Raw genomic sequence first — 24,786 nt, forward strand, 5'->3', positions numbered from 1 at the left:
AATTTCAACTCTTGAATACACATCTTTTTAATATTATGCACGACAAAATAGGAAGTGCACAAAAGCATTCTGCTGTGTCTCGAAGTAAATGGTTGTTTCCATGAAAATCACTTGTGTGACTGAATTTCAAGCTGAACTAGCCACTTTTTAATGGAACACCATTTTTACTTGAAAGAATGACTGACAAGCTGTGGTTATTCAGACTTTATCTTTTAGACGTTTTCTTGAAAATGTCACTTCAAGGTAAATAATTGAAAGTATTTGTTGCTAATGATAAAATTTGAGCTTTCAATCAAAAATTAGAATTTTGGAGAACTTGTATCAAATATTATGAGTTGCCCAATACTTACAGATGAGATTTGGGTGCTATTATCAAATGCGATTTTTTGGATATTATATATTAAAATGAGTAAATATTTGGAAGAACTGCATAACTCAGTGAACTAATATTTTTTAAATAACCAATGCATGATGCTACAAAACTCATTCAGAGTGCAAGATAGACCATTGGACCATTGATTTTGTTTTGTTTTGTTTTTTGGCTGCATTGGGACTTCGTTGCTGTGCACGGGCTTTCTCTAGTTGCAGCGAGCCGGGGCTACTCTTCTTCCCTGCGGTGTGTAGGCTTCTCACCGCAGTGGCTTCTCTTGTTGTGGAGCACGAGCTCTAGGAGCGTGGGCTTCAGTAGTTGTGGCGCACAGGCTTAGTTGCTCCACGGCATGTGGAATCTTCCCAGACCAGGGATCAAACCCGTGTCCCCTGTATTGGCAGGCGGATTCTTAACCACTGCGCCACCAGGGAAGTCCAGACCATTGGATTTTAATGTAATAAATTTTAAAAGTTCATTGATACAGTTTCAGACTCTGCTTTGTAACCAGCCTTTAAGAAACTATGATCTGCTGAGTTTTACCCTAGTATTATTGAAGAATAGCCACAATTATTTGAAAAGGCTATTAAAATACACCTTTCCTATTCCAACTACATATCAATGTGAGACCAGAGTTTCTTCATATTCTTTAACCAGAGCAACATATTGCAACAGATTGAATGCAGAGGCAGATAAGAATATTTTCTATTAAGCCAGATGTTAAAGAGCCTTTCAAAAATTAAAATTATACTGCTCTCCTTACTAAATTTCTTCAAAATATGTTATTTTTCAAAAAATGTTAGGTAATGGATTTTTAAAAAGAAATAAATACATATTTTAATTTCTGTTTTAATTTCTAAAATGGTAAATATTGATAGATAAATCAACAAATAAAAGTTTTAGGAGCCATCAGTAGTTTTATGGAGTGTAATGGAGTCTTGAGACCAAAAAGTTTGAGAACTGCTGCCCTAAACTGATGGGAACCTAGGATTATCAGGGCAATGGGCTCAAGTGACATGAGGTGTGCATCAGTTAGAGGAAGGAAGTGGTTCTAATTCCAGAAAGAGACAAAAGAACATAGACACAAGTAAAAGGCCACACAACTGCCACTCCTGAGGGTCTGGTAGGGACTAGAGCAGACCTCTTGTGAGGGTGGGGGCCATATCATTTCTTGAAGGAGTCATTTATTGGACAGAGAGACTCCTGGTAGGCATGGAGATATTCTTTTTCCAAGATGTGAGTTTGGGAGATCCAGACAGTTACTTTTTTTTTTAACATCTTTATTGGAGTATAATTGCTTTACATTGTTGTATTAGTTTCTGCTGTATAACAAAGTGAATCAGCTATATGTATACTTATATCCCCATAATGTCCCCTCCCTCTTGCGTCTCCTTCCCACCTTCCCTATCCCACCCCTCTAGGTGGTCACAAAGCACCGAGCTGATCTCCCTGTGCTATGCGGCTGCTTCCCACTAGCTATCTGTTTTACATTTGGTAGTGTATATATGTCCATGCCACTCTCTCACTTCGTCCCAGCTTACCCTTCCCCCTCCCCGTGTCCTCAAGTCCGTTCTCTATGTCTGCATCTTTATTCCTGCCAGACAGTTACTATTTTTAAACACTTAATATATTTAACCAAAACTTTCAAATTAAATATATTTGGGGTCATTCAATGTTATCCTCTCATTTAATAACATAATAAAATAATCATAGGATCAAATAATATCAAGTTTTTAACCTGAAGGTACTAGAATCACCCAAAGAGATTGGAATTATTCTCTCCTCAAAATTTTTCTGGTATGATTATGGTATTATTAGCTTTCTTGAACTCAAAGAAGAATCAAATGACTTAAGGTAGAACTGGGCTTCAATTTAATGATACGGTCAAAGTGGTTTGTTTCAGGATACCCTTCTTTCACCCTGACCTTCCTTCCCATGCTGACAGACCTGGAGAAACACATGCCTCTGCAGTGAAGAGCACACACAGTGTCACAGCGGCCAGGACCCAAGGGCAGGACACGCACTAGAAGTCACAAACCATTAAAATCAAAACAGTGCTTTCTTTGGCTTGATCTGTATAATGGCGTTCAGAGACATTCCTTAAAGCAGGAGTCCCCAACCCCCGGGCCACGGAGTGGTACCCAGCCGTGCACCGGGCCGCACAGCAGGAGGTGAGTGGCAGGTGAGCGAGCGAGCAGAAGCTTTCATCTGCCGCTCCCCATTGCTCGCATTACTGCCTAAACCATCCACCACTGCCCCCCTGCCCCACGGAAAAATTGTCTTCCACAAAACTGGTCCCTGGTGCCAAAAAGGTTGCAGACTGCTGCCTTAAATTGTCATATAGTTTTGAGAACGTTCCAGTAGAAACTGCTCCAGCGTCGGTCCCAAGATTCTAAACATTTTGCCTTAGAGAATGAAAGTACCACTCTGATACCCATCCAGCGTAGATAGACACATTCAGGAGGGACAGCTCTCTGGCCTTTACCTGTGTCCCACTGTCTCTTGTCTCTCTTTCAGGAAATACTTGCTGTTAATTAGGTGGAAGCACTTTCCTCCTTTAACTGATACACTGCAGGTCCTCTGAGCCTCACTTCTCAACGAATGGTAGGCACTGCAACCTCAAGGCAAAACTGACATCTTCTAAACCTCCAGCAGTTCTAGAATCAAAAGATGTGAATGCAGTCTCTTTATGGTTTAAAGGAGTTATATAACCAGCAGAAAGATGCAATAGGCCTAAAAAGGTTAAGTCTCAATTTCAAAATTAAGAGACTTTTAACTATAAGGCAGTCAGCTAATTAAGTCATAAGGTTAGAATAAAGTACAATGACTTTTATTAACATTTCTGACATAAGACAAGGTAAAGCTAGCAGTTACACAATGCTATCTTGTTCTTTAATTCCTTCAAATTGAAGAGATTTAAGTGTTAGGGCAAAACATTGTGTTTTATGCTTTTTAAATGTAGGCAAAATAGATACTTAAATTCTTTAATATTTGAAGATTAATCCACTCTTTGAACAAATATTTACTGAGTGCCTGCCATGAGCCATGAAGTGGGCTGGGCACTAGGGATACACCTGGGAATGTGGTAGTGCGGTCTCTGCCCTCACAAAGCCCACAGGAACGAACAGCAATGATTCAGCCTGTAAGGTGGGGAGGGGACAAACAAATTAGATGAAAAGTGAAACTAGGGGATTTTCCCAGAAATCTCAATCATGAAAGGAGCCACATTGGTTTTCAAAGTCTCAGGCAGCAATTGATAGCAATGTGGATTTCTCCCAGGATGACACAGTTGTAATCTGTATTGGTAGTACAAGATGGCTACAACAGACCTTATGGCTTCCTGTAGCCATGCCTGTGCCGTGTGTGTGTGTGTGTGTGTGTGTGTGTGTGTGTGTGTGTGTGTTTCCTGGTCCTATAGTCATAGCCAAGGTTATAAAATAAAATGGTGCATTTGGAGAAAAATAATTCCTGAAACTTTTCTATGTGTATTGCCACATTTCTACTGGGATATAAAAACGTGAACCAAATTCATAATAACTATACTTCTGTCGATTCCAAAAATAAAATCTTTTACTTTATGGAAAACAAAAACATCTTACAAGCAATGAAATAAAAATTTGGGTAGAATTATGGTTTGCTTTATCCTACCTGCTCCACAGTAATTTTCTGAGGTTTAGAGATAATGTTTCAACATTTTGATTATGTCCTTCAATAAACCTCCATACTTAACCATATTAAACCAGTATATAAGAGAACTACTGGCTGAATTTACATTTTAGTCAAGCCTTTAACAGAAAAGGTCTAGATCAGAAGGTCTAGATTGCAGTTCTGCATGTCTGCTAATGAAATCAATGACGGATGGAAGGATAAAAAAACAGTAACAATATTTACTGAGCACTTACTATGTGCCAGGCACTGTGATATGTACTTCTCAAGGATTATTGAATATATTTCCACACCACAATAGGGTAGATAGATGAGCCCGAGATGAAGAAACTGAGCCTGAGAAGGGTTAAGAAACTTACCAGTTAGTAGGTAGCTGAGTGGAAGCACAACCCCGGCAGTCCGAGAACAGCTACACAGCTATGAAATAAACTTGAGTTCTTCAGAAGAAAAACGTTATATAAAGAACTTCTTTCTTAGTTAAAAAATTATTTTAGGTAAATCTTCTCTGTCTTACATTAAGCCACATATTATGAAATGTTCATTTTCCCAAAGGCCAGCATTCTGAAAATTAATGGTTGGTGCTTTTTCTGTCATTTCTTATTTGAGATAATTTCCAAAATGTGATTCTGTGAAATGCGCAGATATTTCCTTCACCATGAGAAGAAACAAAAGCCAAGAGAAATTGTGATTTGACCAAGGTGATATGAGTGGTAGCCTCCGAACCTGAACCCAAGTCTTCTAACCCCATCACATCCCAACTCCCTAAAATCTCATAAAATCTCATACAATGTTTCTTCAAGGGCACTGTCTTCCATTTTTTTAAAAAAGATGACTTTCAGTAACATAACTGAGGGCCTGTAGTTTCACAGGTATAGTTACCTCCAACTACCTAAGACTATTGCCTTAGTGTTTCCAGCATTCATTATTTCTGTGTATTATCCATGGGTTTCCCCATTCACCACAGGAGGGCCATCATATTAGTTACCTCCTTGTCTCTCTCTCTCTCTTTTTTTTTTTTGTATTTTTTAATTGAAGTATAGTTGATTTACAATGTTTCCGGTGTACAGCAAAGTGATTCAGTTATACATCTGTATCTATATCTATTCTTTTTCAGATTCTTTTCCATTATAGGTTATTACAAGATATTGAATATAGTTCCCTGTGCTATACAATAGGTCTTTGTTTTCTATCTGTTTAATACGTAGTAGTGTGTATCTGTTAATCCCAAATTCCTAATTTATCCCTACCCTCACTTTCCCCTTTGGTAACCATAAGTTTGTATTCTATGTCTGTGAGTCTATTTCTGTTTCGTCAGTAGCTTCATTTGTATCATTTTTTAAAAATTCCACATGTAAGTGGTATCATATGATATTTGTCTTTCTCTGTCTGACTTACTTAGTATGATCATCTCTAGGTCCATCCATGTTGCTGCAAATGGCATTATTTCATTCTTTTAAAGGCTAAGTAATATTCCATTCCATATATATATATATATATATATATATATATATATATATATATATCTCACATATTCTTTATCCAATCATCTGTTGATGGACATTTAGGTTGCTTCCATCTCTTGGCTATTGTAAATAGTGCTGCTGTGAAAAATGGGATACATTTATCTTTTCAAGTTAGATTTTTCTTCTTTTCCAGATATATGCCCAGGCTGGATCATATGGTAACTCTATTTTTAGTTTTTTAAGGAACCTCCATACTGTTCTCCATAGTGGCTGCACCCATTTACATTCCCACCAGCAGTGCAAGAGTGTTCCCTTTTCTCCACACCCTCTCCAGCATTTGTTATTTGTAGACTTTTTGATGATACCCATTCTGACCGATGTGAGGTGATACCTCATTGTAGTTTTGATTTTCATTTCTCTAATAATTAACAGTGATGAGCATCTTTTCATGTGCCTGTTGGCCATCTGTATATCTTCTTTGGAAAAATGTCTCTTCAGGTCTTCTTCCTTTTTTTGATTGAGTTGTATTTTTTTTTTTTTTTGACATTGAGCTATATGAGCTGTTTGCATATTTTGGAAATTAATCTCTCGGTCGCATCGTTTGCAAATATTTTCTCCCATTCTGTAGGTTGTCTTTTCATTTTGTTTATGGTTCTCTTTGTTGTGCAAAAGCTTTTAAGTTTAATAAGATCCAATTTGTTTATTTTTGCTTTTGTTTCCATTACTCTAGGAGACAGAGCCAAAAGAATATTGCTGCGATTTATGTCAAAGAGTGTTCTGCCTCTGTTTTCCTCTGGGAGTTTTATAGTATCTGGGCTTACATTTAGGTCTTTAATCCATTTTGAGTTTATTTTTTGTATATAGTATTAGAGAATGTTTTAATTTCATTCTTTTACATGTAGCTGTTCCGTTTTCCCAGTACCACTTATACAAGAGACTGTCTTTTCTCCATTGTACATTCTTGCTCCCTTTGTCATAGATTAATTAACCGTAAGTGTGTAGGTTTATTTCTGGGCTTTCCATCCTGATCCACTGATCTGTGTGTCTGTGTTTGTGCCAGTACCATACTGTTTTGATTACTGTAGCTTTGTAGTATAGTCTGAAGTCAGGGAGTGTGATTCCTCCATCTCCATTTTTCTTTCTCAAGATTGTTTTGTCTATTCGGGGTCTTTTGTATTTCCATACAAATTTAGAAAATTTTCGTTCTGGTTCTGTGAAAAATGCCATTGTTAATTTGATAGGGATTGCATTGAATCTGTAGATTGCCTTGGACAGTATGGTCATTTTAACAATATTGATTGTTCCAATCCAAGAACACAGTTTATCTTTCCAACTGTTTGTGTCATCTTCAGTTTCTTTCATCAGCATCTTAAAGTTTTCAGAGTATGGTCTTTTGCCTCCTTAGGTAAGTTTATTCCTAGGTATTTTATCCTTTTTGATGTGGTGGTAAATGGGCTTGTTTCCTTAATTTCACTTTCTGATCTTTTGTTGTTAGCATATAGAAATGCAAGAGATTTCTGTGTATTAATTTTGTATCCTGCAACTTTACGAAATTCATTAATGAGCTCTAGTATTCTGGTAGCATCTTTAGGATTTTCTATATATAGTATCATGTCATCTGCAAACAGTGACAGTTTTACTTCTTCCTTTCCAATTTGGATTTCTTTTCTTTTTCTTCTCTGATTGCGGTGGTTAGGACTTCCAAAACTTTGTTGAATAAAAGTGGTGAGAGTGGGTATCCTTGTCTTGTTCCTGATCTTAAAGGGAATAGTTTCAGTTTTTCTATCATTGAGTATGATGTTAGTATGGGTTTGTGGCCTTTATTATGTTGAGGTATTTTCCCTCTATGCCCACTTTCTGGAGAGCTTTTATCATAAATGGATGTTGAATTTTATCAAAAGCTTTTTTCTGCATCTATTGAGATACTCATATGGTTGTTTTTTTACATGCTTTTTTTAATGCTGTTTTTTAAATTCAATTTTTATTTTATTTTGGAGTATAGTTGATTTACAATGTAGTGTTAGTTTCAGGTGTACAGCAAAGTGATTCAGTTATATACATATGCATATATCCATTCTTCTTCAGGTTTTTTCCCCCCATATAGATTATTACAGAATATTGAGTAGAGCTCCTTGTGCTATAAAGAAGGTCCTTGTTGATTATTTTATATATAGTAATGTGTATATGTTAATCCCAAACTCCTAATTTATCCCTCCCTCCCACCTTTCCCCTTTGATAACCATAAGTTTGTTTTCTAAGTCTGTGAGTCTGTTTCTGTTTTTTAAATAAGTTCATGTGCATCATTTTTTTAAGATTCCACTTATAAGTGATATCATATAATATTTGTCTTTGTCTAACTTACTTCACTTAGTATGATAATTTCTAGGTCCATCCATGTTGCTGCAAATGGCATTATTTCATTCTTTTTTAATGGCTGAGTAATATTCCATTGTATAAAGGTACCACATCTTATTTATCCATTCTTCTGTTGACAGACATTTAGGTTGCTTCTATGTCTTGGCTATTGTAAGTAGTGCTGTAATGAACATAGGGGTGCATGTATCTTTTCAAAGTATGGTTTTCTCTTGATATATGCTCAGGAGTGGGATTGCTGGATAATGTGGTAGTTCTATTTTTAGTTTTTTAAGGAACACCCATACTGTTCTCCATAGTGGTTGTACCAATTTGCATTCCCACCAACAGTGCAAGAGGGTTCCCTTTTCCCCACACCCTCTCCAGCATTTATTGTTTGTAGACTTTTTGACGATGTTCATTCTGACCGGTGTAAGGTGATACCTCATTGTAGTTTTGGTTTGCATTTCTCTAATAATTAGTGATGTTGAACATCTTTTAATGTGCTTTTTGGCCATCTGTATGTCTTCTTTGGAGAAATGTCTATTTAGATATTCTGCCCATTTTTTGATTGGGTTGTTTGTTTTTTGATATTGAGCTGCATGAGCTATTTGTATATTTTGGAGATTAATCTCTTGTCAGTCTCATCACTTGCAAATATTTTCTCCCATTCTGTGGGTTGTCTTTTTGCTTTGTTTATGCTTTCCTTTGCTGTGCAAAAGCTTTTAAGTTTAATTAGATCCCATTTGTTTAGTTTTGTTTTTATTTTCATTACTCTAGGAGGTGGATCCAAAAAGATAATGCTGTGATTTATGTCATAGAGTGTTCTGCCTATGTCTTCCTCTAAGAGTTTTATAGTACCTCATCTTACATTTAGGTCTTTAACCTATTTTGAGGTTTTTTTTTGTGTATGGTGTTAGAGAATGTTCTAATTTCATTCTTTTACATGTAGCTGTCCAGTGTTCCCAGCAGCACTTATAGAAGAGACTGTCTTTTCTCCATTGTATATTCTTGTCTCCTTTGTCATAGAATAATTGACCATAGGCACATGGGTTTATTTCTGGGCTTTCTACCCTGTTCCATTGATCTATATTTGTTTTTGTGCCAGTACCATACTGCTTTGATTACTGTAGCTTTGTAGTGTAGCCCGAAGTCAGGGAGCGTGATTCCTCCAGCTCTGGTTTTCTTTCTTAGCATTGCTTTGGCTATTCAGGGTCTTTTGTGTTTCCATATAAATTTAGAAAATTTTTGTTCTGGTTCTGTGAAAAATGCCAGTATTAATTTTTAGGGATTGCATTGAATCTGTAGATTGCCTTGGATAGTATAGTCATTTTGACAATATTGATTCTTTCAATCCAAGAACATGGTATATCTTTCTATCTGTTTGTGTTATCTTCGATTTCTTTCATCAGCATCTTATAGTTTTCAGAGTACAGGTGTTTTGTCTCCTATACCTTTTTGTCTTTTGTGCCTTTACCAATGAGCTTTCCCATTCATAATTTTCTTGTTTCTAGTTGTGGCCTTTTGTTTTCCATCTAGAGAAGTTCCCTTAGCATTTGTTGTATAGCTGGTTTGGTGGTGCTGAATTCTCTTAGCTTTTGCTTGTCTGTAAAGCTTTTGATTTCTCCATTGAATCTGAACGAGAGCCTTGCTGGGAAGAGTATTCTTGGTTGTAGGTTTTTCCCTTTCATCCTTTAAATATATCGTGCCACTCCCTTCTGGCCTGCAGAGTTTGAGCTGAAAAATCAGCTGATATCCTTATGGGGATTCTCTTGTATGTTATTTATTGCTTTTCTCTTGTTGCCTTTAATATTCTTTGTCTTTAATTTTTGTCAATTTGATTAATATGTGTCTCACTGTGTCCCTCTTTGGGTTTATCCTGTATGGGACTCTCTGTGCTTCCTGGACATGAGTGTTTCCTTTCTCATGTTAGGGAAGTTTTCAGCTATTATCTCTTCAAATATTTTCTCAGGCCCTTTCTCTCTCTCATCTCCTTCTGGGACCCCTAGAATGCAAATGTTGATGCATTTAATGTTGTCTAAGAGGTCTATGAGACTGTCCTCATTTCTTTTTTTTTTTAATTTAATTTAATTTATTTATTTTTGGCTGCGTTGGGTCTTCACTGCTGTGTGCAGGCTTTTTCTAGTTGCAGTGAGCGGTGGCTACTCTACATTGCGGTGCGCTGGCTTCTCATTGCAGTGGCTTCTCTTGTTACAGAGCAAGGGCTCTAGGCATGCAGGCTTCAGTAGTTGTGGCATGTGGGCTCAGTAGTTGTGGCTCGCGGGCTCTAGAGCACAGGATCAGTAGCTGTGGTGCACCGGCTTAGTTGCTCCACAGCATGTGGGACCTTCCCAGACCAGGGATAGAACCCGTGTCCCCTGCATTGGCAGGCAGATTCTTAACCACTGAGCCATGAGGGAAGTCCCTGTCCTCATTTCTTTTCATTCTTTTTTCTTTATTCTGTTCTGCATCAGTGATTTCCACCAGTCTGTCTTCCAGCTTACTTATTCTTTCTTCTGCCCCATTTATCCTGCTATTGATTCCTTCTAGTGCATTTTTCATTTCAGTTATTGTATTGTTCATCTCTGTTGTTCTTTAAATCTTCTAGCTCTTTGTTAAACATGTCATGTATCATCTCAGTTTGTGCCTCCATTCTTTTTCCAAGATCTTGGATCATCTTTACTATTATTACTCTGAATTCTTTTTCAGGAAGATTGCCTATCTCCACTTCACTTAGTTATTCTTCTGGAGTTTTATCTTGTTCCTTCATCTGGAACATTTCTCTGCCGTCTCATTTTGTCAAACTTTCTGTGTTTGTGGCCTCCATTCCTCAGGCTGCTGGATTGTAGCTCCTCTCACTTCTGCTGTCTGTCCCCCTGGTAGGTGAGGTTGGTCCAGGGGCTTGTGCAGGCTTCCTGGTGGGAGCAACTGGCACCTGCCCACTGCTGGGTGGAGCTGGGTCTTGTCCCTCTGGTGGGCAGGGCCATGTCAAAGGGTGTGTTTAGAGGTGGCTGTGGGATTTCTCTTCTTTGAGATTCCTCTTGTTTCCTGAGGTAAGCTTTGTATCACTATAAACTTCCCTCTTAGAAATCTAGATTTTAGGAGGACATGCAATAAGGTTTTCATGATATATTTGTCAGTAAAGTGGATAAATATATACAAGAGGATGATTAATTCATTCACTCACTTAACAAATATTAATAATCTACCCTGGGTTAGTACTCTGCTAGGCATTGAGGATAAACTAGCAAACAAGGTAGAGGTGGTCTCTTTTCTGAGTTTCTCAAAAGGTAAAGTCAAAACCCAAACCCAAATGAATAACATATTTGCAAGTTTCTTGTAATAAAGTCTATGAAAAAAACAAAAGCAGGGCAGAGACAGAGAATGATACGGGGGAGATCTCCTTTAAATGGCATAATCAGGTCTCTCTGAGGAGGTGACATTTAAGCTTAAGAGATAAAGAATGAAAAGAACCTATCTTGCTATGTGGAAGAGAGGAAAGTTGAGAATTTCAGGAGGGGGCAACAGGTGCAAAAGCTCTGAGGTGGGAATGATATTGGAGTGTTGGAGCCATCATATGAAGGCCAGCATGACAGCAGAGGAGCAAGGGGAAGAGCAGTGCTAGAAAAAGTTGGAGAAATATGTGGGTGACTCTCTAGATAATGAACTGGAGAATATGAATTAAGGAAACTCTAGAGGCCTGTTGTTTCAACACTTTCATCAATGGTTTAGAATCTATTTTTATCAGTTGAAAATCTGTTGTCCCCTTGAGGTGAAAATAAGGGACAAAGCATTGGAAGAGATATGAACTTGGCTAACAAAATTAGGATCCAAAAATTAAAGTATCATTGATAAGAGTTTAGGTTCTGGCCTCAACCTGTGTTTAAAACCTAGCTCCAACATTCACTCTTCCTGTGACCTTGGACAAGTATTATACCTCTAAGTCAGGTATCAAAGACAAGTAGAGGATTAGAACACAGCAGCTCAGGTAAATCTTATGTATTACATAATAATCTGTCTGCTGCATCAGGTTATATATGGTTTGTTTGCTGGGCCAGGAAGCTATTCTGGCAGCTTTCCCTCTAGGATTATTTTAGGTACATCACTCGGCCTCTGGCAGAATTCATAGATCAAATGTAGGCCCTTAACGTTTATTTTGTTCACTTCACCAATAAACTATACTGCCTCTAAGATTATCTATTTGAAAGATGAGAAATTTAGCATAGCCAAATTTTAGAAATTAATTTTAGTTTTCTAATCCTATTATTATTATTTGGATAAAAATTGCTAAAAGACAGTATTTTAAAAATATAATTTACAGATTTTATCATTCACAGTGTTGTAACTACTACTGTATACCAAAATTTTTCTCTATTCCTATAATGTCATTAAAATTCGATACTGCCTGTATTTCACCCAAGGGTACCTAAAAAATATTTATAAAATTAGATGACAAAAGCTTTAAATTATTCCAGTTCAATTTTTAAAAATATATTAAAGTGTTTACAAAAAACACTATAAATTTAAAATAATTCATCTTAAAAATAGAAGCAAATAAAAAGTTAAGTAGGATTAAGTGCATAATTGTATGTATTTTAAGACAGATGAGAAAGTATTAAACCATTCAGTGTAATGATAAAGTTATATTAAGTTTTAAAAAATACCCTAAAATCTTGGCTTTCCAGTTATATAGGGATGCTTAGTAAATACTTAGAGGAAGAAATATCAGGCAGTAATACTATACATTTCTAAATGTAAGACTGACTACTAAATAAAAACTCAATGCAGGCTTCACTCAAATTAAGAATGAGAAAAAAATACATCAATCACAATAGCATTTGGGGGGTTAAATTCAGTAACTCCCTCTTAAATCTTATTTTGCCACCTGTTCTCAGCATTTTTGTCAGGTTAAAAAAAAGTTTTGATGTTTAGATTTTTCATAGTTTTCCTAATTTCTCTATGTAAGTATAGCTAAGAGTGATGAAGTTTTCCTTATTTAAATATTACTTTTTTGCATTAATAATGTGCCTTTCAAAAATATACTATCCATATTTAGTTTTATTTAAAAACAGATAGGATTCATATTAAATGGGAGATACTAGCTTGGCTTTCTTATAATTTGCTTGAATTTGGAGAAATTATGACATAGTTAACTAACAATCTTCTAGGCAAGCAAACTGCTTGTCTTCCTTACCCCAAATTTTTGGTGCTATTTTTTTTTTCCCTTTTGTGGTTTCTTTCTGATGTGCTCCTCAGCTTAATTCCAGTGCTATCAATCTGACCCAGGCAAATTTCACAGGGCATCCTTTCTCCAATCTCTCCTGGTCATAATCCATTTTACAGCTGCTGGCAGAATCTAATTCTACCTTGCTTATGAACCTAGATAAATTCAGACTCTTCAGTCTAGTATACTCAAATGCTACACTCAACAAATTCTTCTACCACACCCTGCCCTCATCAGTTGCTACATACCACTACACTTCCACACCTGACTGCTCTACCATCTGCTAAGTCAATTTCGTAGACATTCTTGTGATGAAACAAATCTAAGGCACTGAATCACCCTGCCTCCACGTGGGTCACTTTTGTGTTTTTCCTTATCAAGCATGCAACCAGTTTTTGCTCAATTACTTTTTGCTTATTTTCATATATTCTCGTCATTACACATTTATATATTTGCCTCTGTCCCCATTAGTTTAAAAGTTCTATGAGATGAGGGTTCTCATCTTCTACTGAAATTTTATTTCAAGAAACCTTCAGTGACTGGGCCTTAGCAGTGTCAGTTACTCTATCCATTGAATGACCTGTCTCAAAAGTCTCAAGAAACCTAGGTCCACACTGAATCAGGTAAAAAGTAAAATTTGGAGCACATCTGAGTATACTCTCTAAAAGTGACTCAAGGCCTATAACTCTCTTCCTCCCTTGGTATGTTATCATCTATCTGTATCCATATTTCATAAACTTTCATCTTCTAATTGTTAGAAATGCATTAAAAATAGTGGGAGGGAATATAATAAATGTTAATAGCAGTTACCTCTGGAAGATTACAAAATGGGAGTTGAGAGGGTCAGGGTCGGGGTTGGTGATGGTAGAGAAAATGATAATATGGACTTTTCCATGGTCCTGATTCTTTATAATCTTCAGTATTTTCTAAATATTCCACAATAAACTTGCACTTCTCATATAAAAATTTGTACTAAAAAAGATACACAAGTCAACTTGACATGGAAAACATGACAACCGATTTGACATGGATGAAGTTTTAAAACTGAGTGCAAGGCTTATGATTCCAGTATTTAAAAACTTTTTGAATGGCAAGTCCTCTATTGAAAGTAGATGGCTTTCAATGATACAGAATCTTGAATCGACAAACTAATGCTGCCATAATTACTTCCCCCGAAGAAATACTTAACCCCCTGCAAAATCCCTAGCTGTTACCATCCTGTCCTATAGTTTTAAATATTATCCATATAGCAACTCCCCATATTTTACTTTTTTCCCTTAACTCTACATTCATACATCTGTCTACCCAATGTATGTCTCCATTGAGATAATTAATAGGAATCTCCAATCTCAACATATCCAAGGCAAGATTTGATTTAAACCCTCCAATTTGCTCCTCCATTGTTGTTCTGAAATCTCAGCATCACCATCCTTTGCTCAAAATCAGACTCATCTTTGATTTCTTCTTTCTTCTTCACATCTAACCCATCACCAAATCCTGTCAGGTTTTTCCACCAAAAAACTCCTCCCTATGACTACCACTCCAGTCCAGGCTCTCACCATCTCGCACTTAGGTAACTGCAACAGTCACCTTAATTTTGCCCCACTATAGCTTGATCTCCATCTATTAAAGGGATATAAAGCAGACCATGTCACTCCCTTACTTACCATCAGACTCAGAATAAAATTTAGATTCCTTACTTTGGGCCCATAGTCCCAAGTGATCAGGCCCTTGCCAATCTCTACAAACTTATCACCCACCATTCCTCACTGCACTCACTGGACTTGTCTTACTGGCATTCTCTCTTTCAGTATAAAAGCTCATTCCTGCTTTGAGACCTTTAGTTTTGTTTCTTTCATCAAAATACTCTTTTCTTTGATCTTGGTGATCTTCTCATCACTCAAGGTCACTGTTCTCCAGTGACCCCATAACTTTGTCTTGTAACCCAATGTATACCCATCACCTAAAACGGTGACTGGCACATGGGTCTTCAATGAATATTTGTTGAATGAATGGCTGAAATGAGTCTAAATATTCAATCAAGCTTCCTGGGCATGGAAACAGTTGTTCCAACTGATCCCTACTTTGAAAGGACAATCCCTCCACGCCCCACCCCCCAAAACAACAACCAACCACCTCCCACAGAAATCCTACCCTAAATCTCCTTAGAAATATACATTATAAAAGACTATGTTCTCTATTGGCTGTTGGAAAAACATGAAACAAAACCTGAGCCATATAGATATGAAGTTTTTATGCACCAAACAGCATTGCCCCCTTTGGAAACGTTTCTCACCTTTAAGTCAGCCCTTAGTGTGCATGTTTACCTAATTTCATCTAGGTAAAACTGTTATGTGTTGCGGTACAGAATAAATGAAGGAACTGGTGTGATTTGTGGTGGTAACACACTCCCAGAGATGGATATAGACTCTGCATCTTTCCTAGGAGAGTTCTGACTCACTCTAGACTCTTTGCCTCTACCAAAAAGGAACTTTATAACTTTCTTTGCTACAAAAATAAGGGATCTAACATCAATCTCAATAAAACTTCCCAAACTAGTATTTAGTGCCATGGAGCAAAGGAAGCTTAGGATGGAAAATGAATAGCAACCAGATCAAAATGTCAAATAAAAATGTTCATAAACTTTGAATTTTGTCAAAATGAAGCTTAGAGTTCAAATATCAATTTTTATAGTTCAAGATAAATCTTATATAAACCTTCTCATGGACTACAGGAACACAGATCAGTTTGTGGAGTATGATCACTTGGGCTCAATTTTTGTCTAAAAAATATAAATTTAATTATGACTCTTAATAACTATATTTAAACCAAGCTGTTTCTTCAAAAATTTTTTTACTGTGTTTAGCCAGTAAAAAAAATACTAATGAATGCTTGCTCTTTGTAAGGTAACTGTATTACAAACAAGATTATAGTTGTAAGACTAAACTTCAGGTGCAGATAATCAAATTTGAATGGTACAAGGATAGTATATATATAGAATAAGGCCTTTACATGATTTTGAATCAGATGGCAATATTAATGTTGAAATTAATAACAGCATAAATATATATATGTGTATATATATATATCCATATGTATATAGGGAGTGTGAATGAATGAATAAGTGAACGTAAGAATGAGAATGGATATGAATCAGAGCAATCTTTCCTTGGGTTAAATTATAATTACTTCACTATGAAGTGTCTAAACTTCTAAAGAATTTCCTAGTTCTTATCAAAATGCACTTCAAAAAGACCATGAAAACACAAATTTAGTTGACAGGCTACAACGGGATTCAGAAAAAGACACAGTGAATATAGACTTAGGTGCAGTTTCATGCTGGTGCTTTTTCTTTTTTAAAATGTAAGCCACTAATTGTTTAAGAAAAAATTTTAAACCAAAAGTTGCATATTAATATTACACACGAACCGAAACATAAGTGACTTTTAGCACAGTACATACATGCTTACATAAACTCAAATATTTACACATTTAAAACAATTTCCATTTAACATATGAAATTTCTGAAATACATAAAAGCATTAATACTTTCTATAAAACTACAATTAAAACATCAATTTGCTACAAGCATATAAAACATCAAGTGCTTTCTTGGAGTTTCAAGTTACCTCTTTAAAATAAGATCTTGCTTGCATATATAGTCTTTCTCCAATAATCAGTATGAACTTTTTTTTTTCCCCAAGAGGTTTATTTTCCAGGTACATTATAAGCTCAAGAAAACGGACCCAACAATTATGCAATGTAATTATGTCATAACAACTTAATTGCACATAATGCTTTAAAGTAGGTTTGGATGAAGTTCTCAAACACTTTGGTATATGTTCTTCAGGGACTTCTATTAGAAACAACAGGAAAAGTCCCTTCAATCCCCATTTTGCTTTAAAATGGACAAGTCTTTGGTTAAAGTTCTACATTTTGGGCATTTATTATTAATTAAAATGGTCCCCAAACCAATAAATGGCGCTGATGTATTATTAGTTTACAAGACTTCATGTAACTTGTTTCTGATGCAGTGGGAGGCTATAGATATTCATTTATTATAACATGTCAGTGATAGTTTCAATCTTTCACTTATAAGCAGAGAAATCAGTAGGTTTAGTCAGTATTTCTCTGTTCATTTTCTGTTATAATCTAAACTATACAGTAATTTGCAGTAACTATAGACACTGTTCCACAGTATATGTGATTATGATTGGAAAGATGTATAGAATTAAATTTAGAGTTAGCTTAGTCAGAATAAGTCAATATTAGACTGTTCAGTAATTCTGCATTAACTATAGTAGGTTGTCAGGTAATGCTTATTTAAAAACCCCAAACCATTCCATTTACAAGAGAAATTGTTGCAAATGTATAAAACAGCAGATATACAAGGAGAACACCAAACGTACTTTATTAGCACAAAAAAGCAGCTGTAACAAGGCACAGCAAGCGGAAACATACATTAGCAGTCAAAGGGTTAGTGTTGCATACAAATATAGCTTTTCTTTTTTGTGGCCTTGGCGATAGCCATTGGGATGTAAAACAACTTTCTGTAGCAGCAGGTAAGGAAACTAAGGAGCACTCACCAGTGGTACAGAGCACGTTAACAAAAAGACAGAAGAATGGATTCGACTACTTTAGTGCAAAATGTCCAGGACGGAACTGTAAATTCAGTCCAATACTAAGAAGCAAACACTAGAACTTGGTATTACTTCCAAAATAGCTCACTCAAGTAGTATTGCATACTATTCTAAGTGACAAAAAGGTGCTAAGTAAAGTTATTTACAGATACAATGGTTGTACAGTACCTTTTAAATCAGCAATTTAGGTTTAAGATTTTCCATTAAAAATTAAGTGCACTGAAATTCTATAACTTGTACTTAAGCAATTCAGCTATGAGACTTTACAACAAAGAGATAAATACTGCCATCCAAATTATGAATTACAGTTTAACAATAATCTCAACAATCAGCAACCACTGTAGTAGTATCTGACTTGTTTGGGTATCTTTTAGTCTCATTTTCTTCACGGTTCACAAACTTATCACGGGCATAGAAAAAGATCCAACCTTAATGAATCAGCGATTTGACTGCACATGTCAACTTAAAAAAATCACACGCAGGCCTACTTTGCAGCAGCTATTCCCAATGTGTTATGTTAAAGCACTCATTAAAAAATGAATACCTAAGGCCTTAAATAAAATTCTACTACCAACTTTTCATAAGTCTGAAATTTTAAGAACTACTACTTAGAAAACCTGGTTTACTTAACAGTACCTTTTGCAGAAGAGAAAAGGAGACTGACTATAAACTATATCAACACTTAAGTGAACTGCACTATGCCCTTGTGGCCAGAAAATTGCATTTTTTTTCTAAAAGGAAGGCAGTCTTTATTTTTTGGACTTCCAAAGCTTAATTTATAGTAACTACAAACATCACTACTTTTGGAAGGTTATAGAAAAATTCTTAGAAAAAATAATAATTTCAAACATTAGTCACACTGTTGAAATACTCATCCAATATTAATAATTTGTTCTTCAGTAAGAAATAGAATTCTTCATAGCAAATGCCCCCGAGTTGCTTCACTCAGTTACTACAGCCATTAAAAACCAAACTGTCAGCTAAATCGGCAGAATGTTTTTGTAGCCTTACTGAACACCTGTAGCTGTATCCTCTGTTGTCTCAATAGGCACCACGTTTATCTGAGTAAGTAACAGCAGATTGCACCTGACAAACACTAACACTAAGCTTACATACTGTACTGAAAAAAACCTAACACTGATATGTGTGCTTGCTAGAGGTGTACTGCCCGATGCACATAAAAGCAGATCTAGTTAATGCCCTTTGGGGACAGGAGGGTTTACTTTGCCTTGACTGGTTCTCGTTCTAGCCAGCGAACTCTAACTTTTTGTTTATAATGATACTCTTTTAAAAAATCCTGTAACATTGACGGTAAAGGGAGCCCATCAATTCCATCATACGTAGTGCATCTGCAGATGACTGCACGGCAGATGTACTGCAGGCTAAAAGGGAAAGTCCTATTTAGTGATATTGTAAGCAATGGTTCAAAAAACATGCAAGAACTGGGGTCTTTGTAATGTTCCAAAAGTCCTGTTACAGTGGAGGAGTGAAACACACACGGGTCGTGAGCATCAAAACTAAAGTTGTGATTCCACTGTTCAATTCGGGCATGCAGGGATCTGTTGTAGCGACGGAAGCTCACAGAGAAGAGGTAGTCCTCCTGCGCAGAGTCCCTGAGCAAAAATGTACCTTCAGGTTTCCCTTCCAGAAGGGCTTCTGCTTCGTAACGGTCCATCACTCCCCAGTAACAGGGATTACCTGTGATCTGAAGCAAATCCGGCACGAGGCAGTGTATGTAATCAATCTGTGTATGAACTTTCCAAGCTCCCTGTCTGCTAACGTGGGCATGGCTGTCTCCAGATACCTGACGTTGCTTCTGCCTCCGTGACTGCAAACATAGCGTGGTTGTGTCCTCTTCAGAGTCACAGTTAGCTTGTGGAATTGCAGAATTGTCCCCATTTATTTCAGTCATTCCAGGAGCTAACTTTGGTCCCAGTTTATATAACGGGTTAACCTGTGCAGTGGCTTCAAACGTATGTATTTGTGCGTTGGGAGGGGGGTCAACCCCTTCTTCAATACTAAGCCGCCTTCTCTCTCGAAGCCTATCTTCTTCATCTTCTGTAGAAACCAAGGATGGATCAAATGTATCAAAAAATGTTGAATGTGGGCTCACAGGGGCTGTATGCTGTTTAATCAAATGCCATTTTTGGGCCAAATCCGAGCCAGCAGGAAAAGGGCATTTCTCAAGCATTAATTCAGAAAGGTGTATTTTTCTTTTATTAGAAAAGAGGGGCTTTGACTGCTTGTTGTAAGTTCTCATGGGAAAACACAAGCCCACAGTATCCTGCAACCTCTGTCTCAGAGAGCGACTTCCTACGGCTCTGCTGGAAACGCTGTCCATGTCGTGCACAGAGCTTACACCGTATCGCCTCTCTCTCCTTTGAAGTCCACTTCGAGTTCTACCAAACTTTTTATCAGTATCCAGTGAACTCTGTGTCTTTGTAGAACAGGAATGTTTCTTCTTCCCACCCCAAGGAGCATGTCGAGAGTAGGAATCTCTTCTTGCAAGTCTTGTTCCTGGAGTGACACATGAGTCATTATCCTTTTCAATGCTTATTTCAACAATCTGAGGAATTTCAGTGGCACAGTTTTGGTTTCTCCTCGAAGAATTCTTTGAAGGGCTTAACCCCAGTTGTAAGGCAACATTTTCTCTTAAGGGACTGCTTTGTTGCTGAGGAGCTGAGTCTCCTATACAGATGTTTTTGTCTCTGACAGACAAACATCTGTTGGAGTTCATATCCACATTTTCACTACGGCTTCCTCCCTCATGACTGAAGAGATTCTGACACCTGTATTTGAAGTTATTCCACATTTTCCCCACTTTATCCATTGATTATAAGACCTAAAGACAAAAACAGGAAAAGGAGAAAATAAGTTAATCAAAGTAGTGTGTGAAAACAGAAAAGGCAGTAAGTACCCACCCTCCTTCTTCTCATTGGAAATTTCAGGGGTTCTGGTCAGAAATTCACCTTACACTGCCCTGCTAAGGTGATGAGGCTCTTACAGTGTTTGGCAGCTGTAAGGCCATCAGACCCTTCTGCGGCACCATTATTCAAGCTAGTCCTCACTTTCCACTTCCTTTCAGATAGAATACTCAGAACTCAGGGGAAAGGAAACAAACCCTTAAACTCTGGTTGTTTTTTTCCTATGCATCGACCTAATTTCATTATGACATTGATTTCTGTCTCCTTTCTTTGAATAATTTAGGTACTGCCTCAAGTATTACAAAGGGATAGTATGTTCTGTATTGTTGAAAGGTATCTGCATTCAACTTCTCAAAAGTGATAATCAGGGCCACATTTGTGTAATACATTAAAATTAGTTAAAAAACCTTTAAGTAGTAATCTTACCAATTTCACTTACCAACTAACTGCCGCTCTACTCATCTGGCAGTCTAAACCTTACAGGTCAATCACTTGTAAAAATTCCATATCTTCCCTCCTCGCCCTATGACATAACAAATTTTATCCATGATTTTGAAGAAGCAGTTTGAGTATGACGGAAAATAGGAGAAAAGAAAGAGAATATAAAATTTAGGTTTAAATGGAAGATGTCTTTAAGCTTCCCAATTCTTAACCCTGGAAGAGCTTGAAAATAACAGAGTGATAGAAAAAAAGTTATGATACTTTAGTAATTAAAAAACAAAAAATATGCAATTTGGCATCTTTATTCTTGCTCCTTTAAAAAAAATCTAAAGCAGTTTATGGCACTTTACAAGTGAGTTATTTTAAGACTACAATATTTATAGGCACACTGTCTCATTCAGTAACCTAAAAGTCAACATTAGATGAAATGGAAAAGCCTAAACTTAAAATTCAACTAGTTTTGTCACAACATGACAGCAAAAAGTTTTTAAAAAGTGTTCTTTTTCTATTTTGCCATTTAGTAAGTATGGCACTTTTTCCGCTGGATTTTTTGTTCATGTTTACTATGTCATTATGTACTATTCTGCACAGTTTAGAATCAGTATGGGAAAACTATCTGAGTTGTTTCTTACAGTGGTGATAGTCATTAGAGCTGATCCTTCCATAACTGACTAATCCTTTTTGTCAGAAATACTTGCATTTTTCAAGAAGCTGAGTATGATCAAGAGAAATAAAGAATAAACTTCCTTAAGATGAATTACATATCTTCCCTTTAGTTTCTTACAGAAAGGGCTCTTGGACTAACAGTGCTCTTGGACTAGTGACAATGCCAACATAGAGAATTTATGTCTACAAAATCATAAATTGTACTTTCAGATTCTTCTTTATTAAAAGCTTACTGTTAAGTACATAGAAGCTTGCGTGGTAGGTGGTATATATTCTAATAAAATCTATTAAATGGAACTGTTAAATCTTATTAAACTCTGTCAGAACATTCTGTCTCTTCCTCCTTGCAAAAAAAATTTTTTGTAAGCCTTTTTTTGAGGCTTACACCATTTGAACTTAACATGCCTGTTGTTATCACTTACTGTTTTTTATGTTAAGATTTCACTCATAGCCCTGTTATTTTTAGGACTAATTCCTGCTACATTCCTGTTGACTCCAAAATTTGTAGATCTACTCTTCCGATACCCTAGTCCCTTCTAGCCTGGCTTCCTTCTCGTTCTTTAAGTTGCTTTTTATTTTTACCTAATTCATACATTTATAGTTCCAAAGGTCAAATACTACTGCGAGGCTTATAACAAAAAAGAGCATTGCCTGCAACATCCTCTCCATTCTTGATTCCCACTCCCAGTGAATCAAGGAAAATTACTTTGAATTCTGTTAGCTGTTTCTTGCTGCTATTTTCCTCATTGTTTCTAGATAACATGTTCATATTGCTATTGGTTGATAACATTCTATTGGGTGATGGAAATAATTTACCCCTCAAATTTTGAGGGCATTATTCCACTGTTCTAGTGGCTTCAACATGGCTGTTGAAAAGTCTAATATCACACCAATTCCCAGTCTTCTGTATGTGACCTGTTTTTATTTCATGAAAAATTGTACCTCTTCTTTTTCTCCTTAGTGTGGGGCCTTTTCTACACTCGTTGTGCCATGCCCTTTCAGTGTCTTTTTATTCCCCCATCTTCCCTCCCTCCCTCCCGAAAGTCCTTTTCATTAGACACTCGACCACTTAGATTCATCTTTTGATTATCATATATCTTCAAGATTGCATTTCTTTTCATTTTCTATTGCTAGATTTCTTTGGCATCACTTTCTAACAGTTCTCTTGCAGTTACAATTCTTCCTATCACAGTTTTAATTTCCAAGACCATTTTCTTCTTCTCTGAATGTTCTTTTTTTAAAAAATAGATTTATTTATTTATTTACTTTTGGCTGTGTTGGGTCTTTGTTGCTGCGCGCAGGCTTTCTCTAGTTGCAGTGAGCGGGGGCTACTCTTCATTGCGGTGCACAGCCTTCTCATTGTGGTGGCTTCTCTAGTTGCGGAGCGCGGGCTCTAGGCGCGCGGGCTTCAGTAGTTGTGGTGCACAGGCTCAGCAGTTGCGGCTCACGGGCTCTAGAGCGCAGGCTCAGTAGTTGTGGTGCACGGGCTTAGCTGCTCCGCGGCGTGTGGGATCTTCCCGGATCAGAGCTCGAACCCGTGTCCCCTGCATTGGCAGGCAGATTCTTAACCACTGCGCCACCAGGGAAGTCCTGAATGTTCTTTTTAATAGCATCGTATTCTAGCTTCTTGGATATAATATCTCATTTCTCTAAGGATACAAAGTTTTAAAATGTTTTCTTTTTTTTAACATTTTAAATATTTTTATCTGTTTCTTCTTAGTACCTTATTTTTTTCTCCTTAAATCTTTAGGTCTCTGTTTTTTTACTTCAGAGGCTTTCTACAAGTGTCTGATGATGCATCACCACTGACATGCTGATCAGAAGCTCTGTCCACTTGGGGAGGTGGGGGTGGGTGGGCGGTGCTTGTCAACTGGCTTTATTACAAGGTGATGAGACAATGAGTTGGTTTTTTATTAGGGAAATCCTCAGAAGTTAGCATCTGTAAACCTTGTCTCCGGGCTGCTCATCCCAGAGAGAAATGCTCCAATCTCCTGTCTGGGGCATAGACACCTGACTGCCACGTTCTGAGAACAGGGAAAAGGGAATGGTGAGGTCTTAACCTCAATATTCAGACTTTCGCTTAGTCCCTGTTTTTCAAAAGTTGTCCTTATTTTCACAAGATATCCCAACTTCAGTTATGAATAACTTCTTAAATTTCTCCCAGCTCTAACCTCTTGTTTTATCCAAGGTAAAGGAACAATCGTTTCCAGGCTGCTCGGGGTGAAGGAGGACACATGGGAGACTGATACACAGACTTCCCACCGTTCCTGTTTTCAGCTCCATACTCCACCCTTACCTTCTGAGGTAACTGGTTCCTTGAATTTCTGAGCCAGCAGCATAAACTGGGTTGCTTCTTTTTAACATCAGGTTTTTAGATCAGCTTTCTCAGTTCTGCTAATTTCTACAAACCTGCTTCTATCAAAAACTTGTTGACCAATCAGGCCTACTTCTGTCTCCTCTCATTTGCTTTCTACTTGTGATTTATGCCTTCTATTTTTTTTATTCCTTTCATTTCAGTGGGGTTCTAGGAGGGCGTAAAGATAAAATGCCAAAGTTCAATCTGACATATTTAACCGCAAAGTCCCCCTTTCACTGTTAAAGAAAGTGAATGGTCCCACATAGAAAATCCCCCACCCAGATTAATGATTTCTTCCAAACGGAGAAAGAGCAAATTTTTCTGGGATGAGGGAATCCATACAATAATGCTGGCTGTAAAACATAATCACCTGGATGTAACTGGAAAAATATACAGCTTTTTAAACTGTACACAGGCCCCCTCCCAAGGAATTCTGATTCAACTGGCCTGGAGTTGGGCCTGGACACTGCTATTTTTTATAAGCTCTCTGAGTGATTCTAGAGCAGAGTAAGAAAACCACTGGCCTAGGGTAGCCTGGTCAGAGGCTCCAATGGTAGCTCTGAAAGAGACAAGTAAAAGGACACTGCTCTGTAGTGGTTGGTGGCATGTGAATAGTACTAAATAAACTACCTACCACAATCTTATCACCGTTTCTTTTTTTATTTTTGCCATGTATACAAGAGGCCT

At 37.0% G+C, this 24,786-nt stretch overlaps 1 protein-coding gene across 12 annotated transcripts in view; it reads right to left on the bottom strand.

The window, feature by feature from the left end:
* Nucleotides 1-15,309: 15,309 nt before the first annotated feature.
* The window catches only part of SOCS5 (suppressor of cytokine signaling 5), a 62,047-nt gene continuing 52,570 nt past the window's right edge, over nucleotides 15,310-24,786 (bottom strand). For 7 of the 12 annotated variants that reach the window (XM_036872770.1, XM_036872761.1, XM_036872769.1 and 4 more), the window contains one exon: nucleotides 15,310-20,554. In XM_036872770.1, the coding sequence (XP_036728665.1) occupies nucleotides 18,932-20,542 (1,611 nt within the window). In that variant the 5' untranslated portion in view covers nucleotides 20,543-20,554 and the 3' untranslated portion in view covers nucleotides 15,310-18,931. Of the gene's footprint in view, nucleotides 20,555-21,075; nucleotides 21,160-24,786 lie in introns of all 12 variants that reach the window. The other 5 variants (XM_036872762.1, XM_036872768.1, XM_036872766.1 and 2 more) reach the window with 1 other exon arrangement.

The sequence above is a fragment of the Balaenoptera musculus genome, chromosome 13, assembly GCF_009873245.2.
Source record: "Balaenoptera musculus isolate JJ_BM4_2016_0621 chromosome 13, mBalMus1.pri.v3, whole genome shotgun sequence".
NCBI classification, from domain to species: Eukaryota; Metazoa; Chordata; class Mammalia; order Artiodactyla; family Balaenopteridae; genus Balaenoptera; species Balaenoptera musculus.